This window comes from Chrysemys picta, chromosome 2 (genome assembly GCF_011386835.1).
Source record: "Chrysemys picta bellii isolate R12L10 chromosome 2, ASM1138683v2, whole genome shotgun sequence".
Classification (NCBI taxonomy): domain Eukaryota; kingdom Metazoa; phylum Chordata; order Testudines; family Emydidae; genus Chrysemys; species Chrysemys picta.
This window is the reverse complement of record NC_088792.1, coordinates 164,596,222-164,610,723: the sequence shown is the minus strand read 5'-3', so window position 1 is coordinate 164,610,723 and position 14,502 is coordinate 164,596,222. Positions and strand designations below refer to the sequence as shown.

Here is a 14,502-nt window from a genome sequence, read left to right as displayed (position 1 = left end):
TTGCTATCCTTTTGTGCTCTTCCTTAGCAGTTCATCCATGTTTCCACTTTTTGTAGGATTCCTTTTTGATTTTCAGGTCATTAAAGAGCTCCTAATGGAGCCATATTGGCTTCTTACTATTCTTTCTAGTTTTCCTTTGCATGGGGATAGTTTATACTTGTGCTTTCAATATTGTCTCCTTGAGAAATTGCCAGCTCTCCGAACTCTGTTTTCCTATATAAAAATTGCATTAGCCTATATAAAATCACCATCTGGCTGGGGCCTCTGTGATATTCTGTCCATTTTTATAGTTTTCACAGTCTTGAATGATCTGTTCCTTCTAAAACTACAAGTTTTGCTCTTTCCTTAAGTATAACTATCCCTATGCAGGTTGTTCCTCTTACTCCAGATATTTGGGCTTCTGTTTGTTTATCTTTTGTTATTCCATAGTAATTGGAATGAACCCAACCTAAATATAGTCACTACATACAAAGAGCGTTAATGAATAATGAGTTGTGATAAGTCTGCACTAAACCACAGCAGTGAGATAAACCAAACTAATATGAGAGCCATTAACCCTTCAGATCCCAGCACAAATGCAGCAGTACTGTACAGAATTGCTTGTTTCTGATACTATTACATGGGTGACTTTAAAAAAACAAAACAAAAAATCCAACCCCATAATAAAGTGCCATAATGACTAGCTTTTTCAGTCAGAGAATTTTGGCTTAGAAAAGTAAATGAAAATCTGAAACTAATCTTCCAGGAGTTTGGACAGAAATTTAGTAAATAGATGCCATTGTCAAACAGTTGCTGGCCAGAAAAGGAACAAGTTTTGGAAAAACAAACTTTAGATGTAATGTATTTGATATTGCAAATAATCTGGTGAAGGCAAATGTAATTTTAAAGTGAAGTAGTTTGTGGATTGGTTTTGGCAGGGATTGGGTTAAACAGTGGTTGAGATGCAGTTGATGCGAGTGCCTGTGTAGAGCTGAGCTAAATGCTGCACCTGAGCAAACGGAAATGCACAAGCTGAATAAAGTAGCACAGGGAAGAGACTGAATCTGTAAGTGCGTGAGGCGGAAGTAGTGTAGGGGCAGACCGCAGCAAGCCTGTGAGTTGTTCAGTACGTCTCTTGGTGGGAGCTTTCTCCTGACCACTGCAATGTGCAAGCAGCTGTACTGGAGCTGGGTCTCCACATTTACACTGGGCATTCATTTGGAGGAGAGGTTGATTGCTGATGCGAGGGCACAGACGCAGGAGACATTGCCACAGGTGCACATTACTCTTTGTTCTTCTTCCTTGAAATATGCCTGGTGATGCCTGGGATGATTGTGTTGGGACTGACTGCCAACTCTGCATTGTTGCTCTCAGGAGCAGTGAATGAGGAGTATGCAGTACTGTTCGACTAGACAAGAATAGAGATTCTTATCAGAATACAGTGTTTGGAGATTCTTCACTGGATTTGAATAGATATAAAAAGCTCCCTACTCCTTTCTTCATAAATTAGCTTTTGTCAACAGGTGTAATTCTCACGTTGCATATATCCCATTCTGAAATGTGTTGTGTGATTGCACTTTCATTTCACCATGGGATCCAAATACTAGCCTAGCACTAGTGTTAGCTTTTAGCACCAAAGGTTGTTTTAATCCAGCTAGCGCAGGTTTTTTGTCTTTCAGTAAAATCTTTTTACTGTCCAGGAAGGTAAAGTCACTCCTTCATTTAGCTCCCTTCCTATTAGGGACAACCCCCCAGGGCTTTTCCTAAAAGGGAAGGGCCTATGGAATCAATAAGCTGAGGGGAAAAGGCATTTTTTCAAGTAGAGGAACTTTTGATCATACACAGATACCAAACTGTAATTTTTGAAATTTTTTTGGTCGACCTCTGAAAAAACTTAGACTTGGTAAGAATGGAAGGAACTATGAACCGAGTACCTCCATTACTGGTTAACCCATGTGGTGCTTTTAGATAAAACTCTAGGACAGGAGGCTTTTGCTCTTTTCTGTATCTTGAGGTATTTTGTTCAAATGTGTATGCCTAGGGGAGCTGAATGAATAATAATCTGAGCTTCCTTCCTTCTGCATTAGTCCTTAACAGATAGAGTTATACTAAATGGAAAAATCTGGATTTGGGATGGTAGCATCTCATGCCATAACCCAATTGCCAAGGATCTTTTTAGCTATTTCATTCTACTGGAAGACATTTATTTATAGGCATTTCACTGACACTCTTCACATTAATATCTGACAACCTAGTGGTAAGAGGTCTCATTTATTAATAACTGTGCAGTCCAGGCTGAGACATGTGACAATGCAAAGTCACTGAAAACCTTTGGATTTTAACCATGTGAGTGTTGGAGCTTTTTGAAGTAATGTGGCCATGGACGGACAAGTTGAAAAAAAATGGAGAGGGTGTGCAATTCCTGGATTCCAAGGCTTATATCCTGGAGAATGTTTGCCAGCAAACTCAGACAAGGAACTGTAAATAGGAGTTTGGGTAACATCCTAAACCAGTGACCACACCCTAAATAGAGATTTGTTTGCCACTGTTGTAACGCTCAGCAGTGCATGTGGTGTGTGTGGGTATACATTATCACTGGATATATGTATGTGTATGTCCGAACACCATCACCAGTTATCTATCTCTCTGCTTAGATATTGCTGTGATGGGAACATAGGAGCACCTAGACTGAAAGAAGATTAGATTGAGTGATTTATAAGAGTGTTTGTTGTGTGCTGGCTATATCTGGGGCTGTGACCTGCAGCAAATGTGGGTAATATTAAATGCATCTGATTGGCATAAAGATGTTTGCTAGCCCTCCCGTCTCTGGATTGGGTGCCATACATAAAGAGTAAGTGGTATTGCTGCTGGCTTTAAAAGCGGATGTCAGCATCTTTCTGTTTCTCTATGGAGCCATGTAGAGGAAGACAGACTAGATGGATATAAACATATTTCTCCCCCCCTCCGTCCCCCCATCACCACTGTATTCCTGAAACTGATGAGTATTTGATTTGCTAATTTACAAAAATATTTTTTCTTGAACAGAAAGTAGGAGTGACGGGGCCCCCCGATCCACAAGTCCGCTGCCCTTCGGTTATCGAGTTTGGGAAGTATGAAATCCACACCTGGTACTCCTCCCCATACCCACAGGAATACTCAAGGTACAGTGTGCAAACTCTTCACCGTCATTGGTGTTTACAAATTGTGTGATAGTTACTCTGGCAGGTGCAGAAATCTCAGGCTGGTGAACTGGAATTTTAGCATATAAAGAGTATTTAAATGTATGTGGTTTATAATAAATAATGAAACGAGTGTCTTGGGGTCTGTTAAGGCCTAATCAAAAAATTGATAAATTCTCTCATCCCTATGTACTGCAAGTATTAGAAATGCATTTGAAAGATATCATAAGATGGATATGCAGAGAGTTGAGATGCTGTGTTCCCAGGGGAGAGAGCACTCCCAAGCTAAGTGATCTGGCAATACATTGTTACTTAAACATGTAGATGACTGGAGAAGCTGGGTTTGAGGTCTCATCAGTTCTTTAGTTTTAGTTTTACGTTACAATATAAACTGTTAAAGTTTGTGCTGAGATGAACTTTGAAATAATCTGATTTAGAGCTGCAAAATAGTATGTATATATTCTTGAAGGAGATGGGAAAAGAAATAAGCAGAAAAGTTGTTAAGAATAATTTATTTAAAATTACACTGTATGAACTGTAGCTAAATTATTTTTGCTTCTAGATATTTATTTACAGTTATCAGCATAATGCCTCACATTTATCAAACACAAATATGGTAAATCTCTCTGTTTCCTGACCTAGGAGACTACCATGTAGGAGACAGTAAAATTTATTTGGTCGCTTTTATATTGTTTTCTATTCGGTGAAAACTTTGCAAACTGTCTAAACCACAAGCTGTTCAACCTTCAGAAAAAAAGTCAGTTCAGAATGTGGGCCAGCTTTAAATAAGACCGTAGAGGGGAAAGATTGAAACTACAAAACACCCTCTCTCACCCAGTCATGCGGCTCGGGGATCACTATAAAAAATCATTCTTACTCTTCCAAATGCTGAGGGATTAGTTAAAATAACTGTAATTAACACTGTAGCTGGAGAGAGTAATTGGAGTCAAGTCAATAATAGCAGGCTCACCATCGACCCCATCACAGTGAATGACTTGAACAGAGAAAAGCTTCATAGAAATTAGAGATTGAAAGGAAAGAAAATTACAAAGCCCTCATCTAGCACCCCCACCCACCTCCTGATGCTGAACTGTTCCTTACAGTACAGTATTTCTCCAGAGTTTTAGCTGACACACACAATGGGACCTTCACCACTTCTATTGGATACTGTTTCATACTTTAGCAGAGCTCAGTACGTGGAACACTGAATATATGTAAAATGTGTATTCAATAGAATAAGGAAATGGGGTGGCTTGAGGTATATTTTATATTTTTGGCTGAAACAGATATTGGTTATGTTGTTTGGTTAGTGAGACTGCTTTTATCATTTTCTTTTCCCTCAAGTTCTGTATTAGCAGGACTGAGGAATTTAGTACTTTTGTTATAGTTAATAAGCAAAAGCATACAATGTATTTATAGATTTTGATTTTCTTTACCTTTACTTACAGGCTACCTAAATTGTACCTTTGTGAATTCTGTCTAAAGTATATGAAAAGTAGAACTATCCTCCAGCAGCACATGAAGAAATGTGGCTGGTTTCATCCTCCAGCCAATGAAATTTACAGAAAGAACAATATTTCAGTCTTTGAGGTAAGTTAGGAAAATGAGTGATAACTGCTGCTTTCCTGTGTCATTTAAAATGTGACACTGATGCCTTTACAACATTCATATAGATCATGTGGGTTTCATATACCCTTAAAAATCTTGCCCTCTCTTTGTCCTTAAATCATTCAGCTCTATAAAGAATGAAGAAGTGAATGATAGCCCTGAGTGTCATAGTGCTAAGTTCATGGGTAGATCAGTAACCTCAAAATATGTTAAAAGCCATAAATGGGGTTTAATTTATCCTTCAAGCTGATATATTAATATAACAGAGTGATCAGTGCCCCCAAAGTGTACCCTACCACTTTGAGAATTATCTGAGCCACTATGCATTATCTGGAAATCCTTTCATTAATGTTTGAGGGTTAGAATAAATTGAGATATCCAGCAGAATCAGATAATTGTATGGTGATAAGTGTAATGACTTCATTTGTTCTCTATTTCTGTAAGGTTGATGGCAATGTCAGTACCATTTACTGCCAGAACCTGTGCTTGCTGGCAAAACTCTTCCTGGACCATAAGACACTCTATTATGATGTGGAGCCATTTCTTTTTTATGTGCTGACACAGAATGATGTCAAGGGCTGCCACCTTGTAGGCTATTTCTCAAAAGTAAGTATTTTAGCATGGAGTAATTTTGGATTTGGACTTGGAGCTGGACCTGTTCTGAGTCAGTTTGAGATATAGTGTTGTCAAAGCATCTTTCGTTAGTTGTGGCAGTCCTGGCCTTAGACTGTGTATGAAGAATTCAGGGACATGTAGCAACTAATAAAGCCAAATTTCCTCTTAATATTGTTGAACAGAGCATATCCTCAAAGGAACTAGTACAGCACTTAGCAGCTCAAAGGGAGAAGTTTTTAAATGACTTCCTATTCCCTTGATGGTGATAGGTAGAACGGCTTGTGAAGTAAACATTGTTACCCACATAAAGCTATCTAAGCTCTTCCTCAACAGATAAAGTCTTTTCTTGGTCTGCAATTTGAACCTCATTTCAAACCTTTTATTTTGTATGCTGGGAATGCGGAGACTCCACTGATGCTGAAAATATCTTAGTGTTCCCCATATAGAAGCCAAGCATAGGAAGCCAAACATAAGATTTCAAATAGCTACATTTTCAAGTCTCTTTGTCCCAGCAGTTGTTGTTTTGCTTGCAATCCTAGCCATCAGAGCAACAAAGCAAAAACCAAACAGAAAACCCCAGTGGCTGTAATCAATGGTCATCTTTCAACTTCTAGACCAGCACACGGTGACTTGGATTTTGATTTCAGTTACAGTGGTGTGAATCTTGGGTTGGTTTAGATTTACACCAATGTTACTTGGATATTAGAATCTATCTCAGTGTGTTTAGCACCTCCATTTTGGTGCTTTTGAGTGACTGGTGGGGACTTAAATTCCTACACTGACCATCATTTTTATCTTTGTTTCTAAGCTGAAGAAAGTAGCAGATGTCACTGTCTCAGTCTTTTCACCCTCTTGGGGTGGTTGTTTCAGTAGTAATGACAATGACTTGGTACTGTTCCATCTTAACTCATTGGGGACTGTGCTTTGCTGATGCGCATTGCTGTCCCCAAGGAGCTGTGACTGGAGCTTTCATTCTTAGCCTTTAGCTCAGGATTAATTACTAGCTCACACACCGCAGCTTCTTTTCTATCTCACTAAACCATTGTTTTTCAAGTTTCTTTCTCTTTTCTCTATCAGGAGAAGCACTGCCAACAGAAGTACAACGTTTCCTGTATAATGATTCTTCCCCAGTACCAGCGTAAGGGCTATGGCAGATTCCTCATTGACTTCAGTAAGGATCACTTTCACATTCATATTTTTTTCATCTTTTCATATTTGTTTGGCCTTTCATATTTTTAGACGGGACTAGACGGGGAAGATGTACAGGTATCCAGGAACTTTCTTGGGTGAAATACCTTCTCCAGAATTAGCTCTGTTCTGAGAGCACAAAAAAACATTCAGACTTCTGGGCTCTGGTCTTTAAACTGGTGGAAAGCTAAATGCTGAAAACAAATACATCATTCTCCCTTTGATTCCCATGTTTACCACATAAGTGCCTTATGCCAAAAGCTGTAGAGATGCTCAGTGGAGAGTTTCTGGCAAAAACTTACCCTACTTTAGTAGTTCTTTCTGAAATAAAGTAAACCCTAAAATTACATTGCTTGTTGAAACTGTCAGCAGCTAAACTAAGTGACTTCTAGTTTCTCAAGCAGATGCTAATAATAGTTTGTTTATTTTATCTTTTGATTTAGAGTAATCAAAACCACCTATACACAGGCTCTGAGCATTCTGTCAATTATATAAAATTATGAACTCAAAACATATTTCATTCAGGTCCTCTTACTAACCAGCGGCTCTAAATACAAACAATAACATCCCATTACATTGGTCAGTTCCTCAGTCTCCACTGTCAGCTTGTCTGCACTTACCAGCACAACGATACTGGTATAATTATACCACTCTAGTTCTACTGAGGTAACTATTATTATTCCAGCTCAGTACTAATGTGGACACGAGAACGAATGGATATAAACTGGCCGTGGGGAAGTTTAGGCTTAAAATTAGACGAAGGTTTCTGACCGTCAGAGGGGTGAAATATTGGAACAGCCTTCCGAGGGAAACGGTGGGGGCGAAGGACCTGTCTGGTTTTAAGATTAAGCTAGATAAGTTTATGGAGGGAATGGTTTAATGGGATAACATGATTTTAGTCAAAGGAACAGCGTGCCATCGCTGGTAAATAGTATAATGGCCAATGAGGGTCTGGCTGGAGAATCTTGCCTACATGCTCGGGGTTCTACTGATCGCCATATTTGGGGTCGGGAAGGAATTTTCCTCCAGGGTAGATTGGCAGAGGCCCTGGAGGTTTTTCGCCTTCCTCCGCAGCATGGGGCAGGGATCGCTAGCTGGAGGATTCTCTGCTAATTGAAGTCTCTAAACCACAGGATTTGGGGACTTCAGCAGCAGAGTCAAGGGAAAGGGTTGGGACGGCTTTGTGGCCTGCATCATGCGGGAGGTCAGACTAGATGATCATAATGGTCCCTTCTGACCTTAAAGTCTATGAGTCTAAGGCTAGGTCTACACTACCCGCCTGAATCGGTGGGTAGAAATCGACCTCTCGGGGATCGATTTATCGCGTCCCGTTGGGACGCGACAATCGATCCCCGAATCGACGCTCTTACTCCACCAGCGGAGGTGGGAGTAAGCGCCGTCGACAGAAAGCCGCAGAAGTCGATTTTGCCGCCATCCTCACAGCGGGGTAAGTCGGCTGCGATACGTCGAATTCAGCTACGCTATTCACGTAGCTGAATTTGCGTATCTTAAATCGACTCCCCCCTGTAGTGTAGATGTACCCTATGAGTTTAACTCCCTGTATGGCCACTCTTATTCTAGAATTAGTGTCCACACAGGTTGTTATAGTGGTACAACTATACTGGAATAGTTCTGCCAATAAATTTCCCTGGGTAGACCAGTCCTAACTCTCTTCAAGGACCAGGTGAAACACATGGGCCATACAAAATGCCCTGAAAGTCAACAAATCTGGGTTATTTCAGACTAGGAGTGGAAGCCCCTGGCTCTGGTAGGGAATGACTTGTCTGCCAGCCACCGCCTTTGTTATATCTAGCATCCTCGCCTTCTCTGATCACAACTATGGCAGTATGTCACAGGAAGATAGGCAGTCTTAGGCCCATTAGAGCTCTCTAGGTCAGTACCAGAATATGAGACGCTCAGGGCTCTAACTGAAGTTTCCCAACATAATATTTTTAAGAAAAAATTTGGGGTTTTTTTTAGTTCAGCCAAGTGGTGGAAATACGTGCTTCCCCTTGAAATCCTCAGTCATCATTTTAATCAAGTTTTGTGCCTGAATATTCCATTTTACAAGCACAAAAATATTTGGGTGTGCTCTGAGGAGAAGGTAGCTACTGTTTTAGGCTGAAGTCAGTTATGAAATATTTCTTTTCCCTCCTGTCTTTCATTAATGATTAAAAACAATAGAGTAACAGTTCACTGTTTTGTAATTGCTATATTAGTGTACTCTAAAATAAATTTGAAAAGGATATTTAGAAGGCTTTCTGCACTTTAACTGCGTGCTCAATATCCAGAGACTAGTTCCAAGGCACTTTCTCATTATATTCTTCTTCTTGACCTGAAGAAGAGTTCAGTGTAAGCTCAAAAGCTTGTCTCTCTCACCAACAGAAGTTAGTCCAATAAGAGATATCTCCCCCATCTTGTCTGTCTAGGTTCAAAATAGGCAGATTGTGCCATCTAGTGGTAATAGCTTATAAATAAATATACAGAGATATACCTATCTCATAGAACTGGAAGGGACCCTGAAAGGTCATCAAGACCAGCCCCCTGCCTTCACTAACAGGACCAAGTACTGATTTTGCCCCAGATCCCTAAGTGGCTCCCTCAAGGATTGAACTCACAACCCTGGGTTTAGCAGACCAGTGCGCAAACCACTGAGCTATCCCTCCCCCCATAATCTGTAATCAAAGCAGGATGCAGTTTATAAATCTCTGAATGCACTATAGAATAATGGAGGTTAGAGATGGAAAAGATCTGACAGATTATTCGGTGTCTCCTGTAGATGCAGGATATAGTCTTGGTTTTCAAACACTTTCCATCCCTTTTTTGGAAGAATGCCACTGTACAAACTTCAGTATAATGTTGGCATTGGGATAGGATGTAATAGTTGGTATCTACGTATGCCAGTATTTGTGAGAAGTTGCTTTGTGTTTCCTTAGGCTATCTGCTATCAAAGCGTGAGGGCCAAGCAGGGTCCCCAGAGAAGCCATTGTCTGATCTGGGCCGTCTCTCATACATGGCTTATTGGAAAAGTGTAATATTGGAGTGCCTTTATCATCAAAACGACAAGCAAATCAGCATCAAAAAGTTAAGCAAACTCACTGGAATCTGCCCTCAAGACATCACTTCCACTCTGCATCACCTGCGAATGCTTGACTTCCGCAAGGACCAGTGAGTATAGCAATCCCACTGGTTCCCAGCTGGGATCCAAGTACAGCTGTATAGAGTTGTGGGAGGGATCACATTCATAGACTGGGGTGGTGTAACATCTCTCCTGCTCCCCAGGGACCAGCTCTGACTGCTCAGACAGCATTAGCAGGAGAGATCACACAGTAATATGCCAATAATCTGGGTGAATGTTGAGAAGGGCAAATATATAATCTGAACATCAAAGCCAAGTAAAATACCATCAGCTCTTACACAATAGCAGTGATGTGTTTTTGTTTTTGTTTTACTTTTCCTATTTCTTTGGGGAGGTGGTATGGTACGGTGTCATTCAAAATCACATGAGCAAAGGTATTCTTTGTCCCGCAACAAAGGTCTTGTTTACATTATAAAAGTGACCAGGTCAGCTGCTCAGGTTATAACAGTCATGTCCCCGAACACAGTTAAAGCATATTTTTGTAGTTGGGACTTAACCTTTTGACTGTGTTCTTGAGTAACATTAAGTCTTTGATATGTACCCTAAATAATGAGTGTCTCTCTCTCTCACCCTTTCCTTCCCTTCATTTTAGGCTGCCTCTCCCCCAGTTTATATACACCCAATCCCACAGTCTTAAAACCCTCATCTAAGAACATAAGAATGGCCATACTGGGTCAGACCAATGGTCCATCTAGCCCAGTATCCTGTCTTCCAACAGTGGCCAGTGTCAGATGCTTTAGAGGTAATGAACAGAAAAGGGCAATTATCAAGTGATCCATCTAGTCATCCAGTTCCAACTTCTGGCAGTCAGAGGCTTTGGGACCCCCAGAGCATGGAGTTGCATCCCTGACCATCTTGGCTAATAGCCATTGATGCACCTATCTTCCATAAACTTATCTAATTTTTTTTTTAACCCAGTTATATTTTTAGCCTTCACAACATCCCCTGGCAACAAGTTCCATAGGTTGACTGTGCATTGTGTGATGTACATCCTTTTCTTTGTTTTAAACCTGCTGACTATTAATTTCATTGGATGACCCCTGGTTCTTGTGTTAACTGAAGGAATAAATAGCACTTCCTTATTCACTTTTTCCTCACCATTCATGATTTTACAGACCTCTATCATATCTTAGCTCAGTTGTCTCTTTTCTAAGATTAACAGTCCAAGTCATTTTAGTCTCTCCTCCTATGGATGCTGTTCTATACTCCTAATCATTGTTGCCCTTCTCTTTACTTTTTCCAATTATAATATATATTTTTTGAGATGGGGCAACAAGAACTGCAAGCAGTATTCAAGGTGTGGGCATACCATGGATTTATATAGTATCATATGATATTTTGTGTCTTATTATCTATCCCTTTCCTAATGGTTCCTAACATTTTGTTAGCTTTTCTTTCTGTCACTGCACATTGAGCAGATGTTTTCTCAGGACTATCCACAATGACTCCAAGATCTCTTTCCTGAGTGGAAACAGCTAACTTAAACCCCCATAATTTTGTGCGTATAGTTGGGATTATGTTTTCCAATGTGCATTCCTTTGTACTTATCACCATTGAATTTCACCTGCCATTTTGTTGTCTGGTCACCCAGTTTTGTGAAATCCCTTTGTAACTCTTTGCAGTCAGCTTTGGACTTGACTATTTTGAGTAATTTTGTATCATCTGCAAACTTTGCCACCTCACTATTTACCCCTAAAATCAAATGAGGTTGTAATGTTCAACTTGCAGTTTGCTCTGTAGCTAACAATATCATTTTTACCAGTGGCAAGGAATGGAAAGACATTAGTGCTGTCTCTCTAAAGCAGCGACTTTGAACATGTGGCCCAATTAGCACATAGCTGCAGCCCAACTCAAGTGTGTGCTAAAGGCTCTGGGCTGCCGGCTCCCAGCTGCCCTGCTGTGCAGCGGGGTCCATGTTCCGTGCTGCCCTGCCTCAGGGTGGGCTCTGGGCAGCCCTACTGCAGGACGGGCTCCAGGCAATCCTGCCGTGGGGTGGGCTCTGGGGTCCAGGCAGCCAAGTGCCCCACGGCCCCACGCAGCAGGGTCTGGGGTCAGGGTCCCTGCCGCACAACCAGCTCTCCGCTCTTGGCCCACTCTGTGGAGGAGTCTCTGGGCAGAGGGCTCTGAACATAGGGGGTTAGGTGGGCGGGGGAGTTAGCTGGGGGGGGGCACTGTGGTTCTCAGCCTGCAGCCCAGCTAATACTTTGTGGGCCACATATGCGGCCCACAATGATAAATAAATTGAGAACCACTGCTCTAAAGACTGAAGATGCCCTCCCTCCCTCCCAGTCTTAGGATATCTCAGATGATAAAATATTGTCCTGTCAGACTGTCCTCTGCTACCTTTCCTTCCTGAATCCTGACATGATGGGCATCGATTGAGGGTACAGAGTCCTTCTATCATATCTTGCTTTGCGTCGGTTTCTCTCTGTCTGTGTCTACAGCGTGCACCACACATATGGCAGACTGAAGGATTTTTCTCTATTCCTAGATTTGTTATTGTTCGTCGGGAGAAACTTATCCAGGATCATATGGCAAAGCTCCAGGTGAATCTCCGGCCTGTAGATGTAGATCCAGAATGTCTGCGTTGGACACCTGTTATAGTTTCCAACACTGTTGTCTCTGAGGATGAAGAGGAAGAGACTGAGGAAGGAGAAAATGAAGAGCAGCACCAGAAGGAAAGAGAGGTCAGTGTAAGAGTGAATCTGTTCTCTTTATGTAGATCATAGCCATTTGAGTCCTACTCAGTCAGCTCTTGTACCTCCCCAGACAATACAGGTGTTTTGTTTCCAGTCTAGAAGTTTAAATGGGAAGCTGTGGGGTTTTATTTAATGGTAGAAGACATCAGAATTTTGGTTAGGTTGCTTGTCTATTTTCAGATCAGAAACCAGAAAAGTGAAATCCAAAGGGGGCATAGTCTGGAGGGAAGTAGCACCCATCCTGGTGCAGTGTGGTTGGAAATTACAAAGGGACTGCTGTCACTAAACAATTACTCATTTTTTTTTAACCTACAGAAATGCCCAGACCATACCCTGTAAAAATGGAACCAAGGTTGTTGTAATTTAGAAATTCTCCTATGGATTTTTTTTTCCTTAAATAATATTTGGTTTTTCAAAAACATTAGAGAACCTAGATATATTCAAAGTTAAGTTTACACTTAAAAATGCAGAAGACATTAGCCAGTATGAAAATACACAGTGAAGAGCACCAAACCAGTGTAACTCTGTCCTTGTATCATTGCCCACAAAGCAATGGGAAACTAGGAGGCCATCATATCCTCAAGCAGTGCACTTTGTCACGTCAGTAACAGCATTGAGGAGTGACCCAAATAGATTACCTTACTCTTGTTGACAAGCTGATTGCACACTGCTATAGCATTTAAACCATGAAATGCACTTGACTCTACATTGCTATAGAAAATTACTTCTGTTGTCTTTGACCATATACCATAGCTGGAAAAAGGGCTTTTATATCCCACTTCCTCCAAGGTCTAACAGATACTGGACTTTGGTGTAAGATTATTATATTTTCATTCCAGCAAATATCAGTAAACTAATGGCCACTGGTGGTAGAAATAAGCTGTCAGGCAGCTTGTGGGAGAACATTATCAAACATTATCAAACTGGGATTTTGGACCCCCTTTGCAGCCCTTTGAGAACTATCCATTTACCATTCTGCAGCTCCCAGGAGTCATCCCTGGTACCTTGTTCTGAGTCCTTCAGTTTCCAGGACGTCGCCTTGTCTTGTCAAGAGCTTTTTTAGGGTGGGGTTCAGGATGGAAACATAATTTAAATAAAATATGTGAAATTTATTTGTTTTTATTTAATTCAGGTGATAAAATCTGTATTGTGGGAGAAGAAGGAGCAAGAGCCTTATTCTCCTACAGAGAGTGAAAAAAAGCCAAACGTAATTCCAGACAATTCTACACGGCCAAATAAACAAGTTCTTCCCCTGGATAGTCTTCCTGCAAACAGCCAGACATCACGGAGAGGCCGATGGAGCCGAAAAGGCAAAAAGCTGCAGGAGCCCTTTAGTGAGAAGGAACAGAAACTGCTCATGGAGGAAAAGTCAGCAGTCCCCAGTGGACGATGTAGTGAATGCGAGGAGAAGTCAGCAGCCTCGCGGGGGCGATGTGGTGAATGCGAGGAGAAGTCAGCAGTCTCCCAGGGACGATGTGGAGAATGTGAGGAGAAATCTCCAGCCGCACGGGGGCGCTATGGTGAAGATGAGGAAAAGTCTGCAGTCCCTCAGGGACAGTATAGCAAAGCTGAAAAGTCATCAGCCCCCCGGAGGCGATACAGCGAAGGCATGGAAATGTGGAGGGGGCAGCTAAAGAACAGCACCGAGCCCCTGAAATGCAGATTCACAGAGGAGTGTGACAGATTACCCCGGCGCTATAGTGATGGGGATAGGACTCTCCTGAGGTGCTTTAGTGAGAGTAGCGAAGAGGAGGAGGATGAGCCTGTGAGTCCTCGTTCAAACTCTCCACCTGTTCTCACCAAGCCAACATTAAAACGAAAGGTACGTGCTTCTTGTGCTCCTTCATCTCTGGCTGCATGCTGCATACGTGTTCTCCCTGGATTGGTACCATCTTGGGGTCCATTGCTGAAGAGACTTGGTTTAAAGCTACACAAGTTACAATATAGCATCTGATCTGCCTCTTTTCAAAGAATCTGAGAGACTGTCCTTGTTTCTCAAATGTGTAGAGAAGGCAATGTGTGGGGAACACTTTTGCTAATTCTTTTAGTAGACACCGTCTATTGTATCAGGAAGTTACGCTTTCCCATGTTCCCC

At 41.5% G+C, this 14,502-nt stretch overlaps 1 protein-coding gene across 1 annotated transcript in view; it reads left to right on the top strand.

The window, feature by feature from the left end:
* KAT6A (lysine acetyltransferase 6A) overlaps positions 1–14,502 on the top strand; it is an 83,695-nt gene that overhangs the window by 52,681 nt on the left and 16,512 nt on the right. The window contains 7 exon segments of the mRNA XM_065584788.1: positions 3,025–3,140; positions 4,607–4,748; positions 5,211–5,372; positions 6,459–6,552; positions 9,506–9,737; positions 12,200–12,401; positions 13,540–14,229. Coding sequence (XP_065440860.1) covers positions 3,025–3,140; positions 4,607–4,748; positions 5,211–5,372; positions 6,459–6,552; positions 9,506–9,737; positions 12,200–12,401; positions 13,540–14,229 — 1,638 coding nt within the window.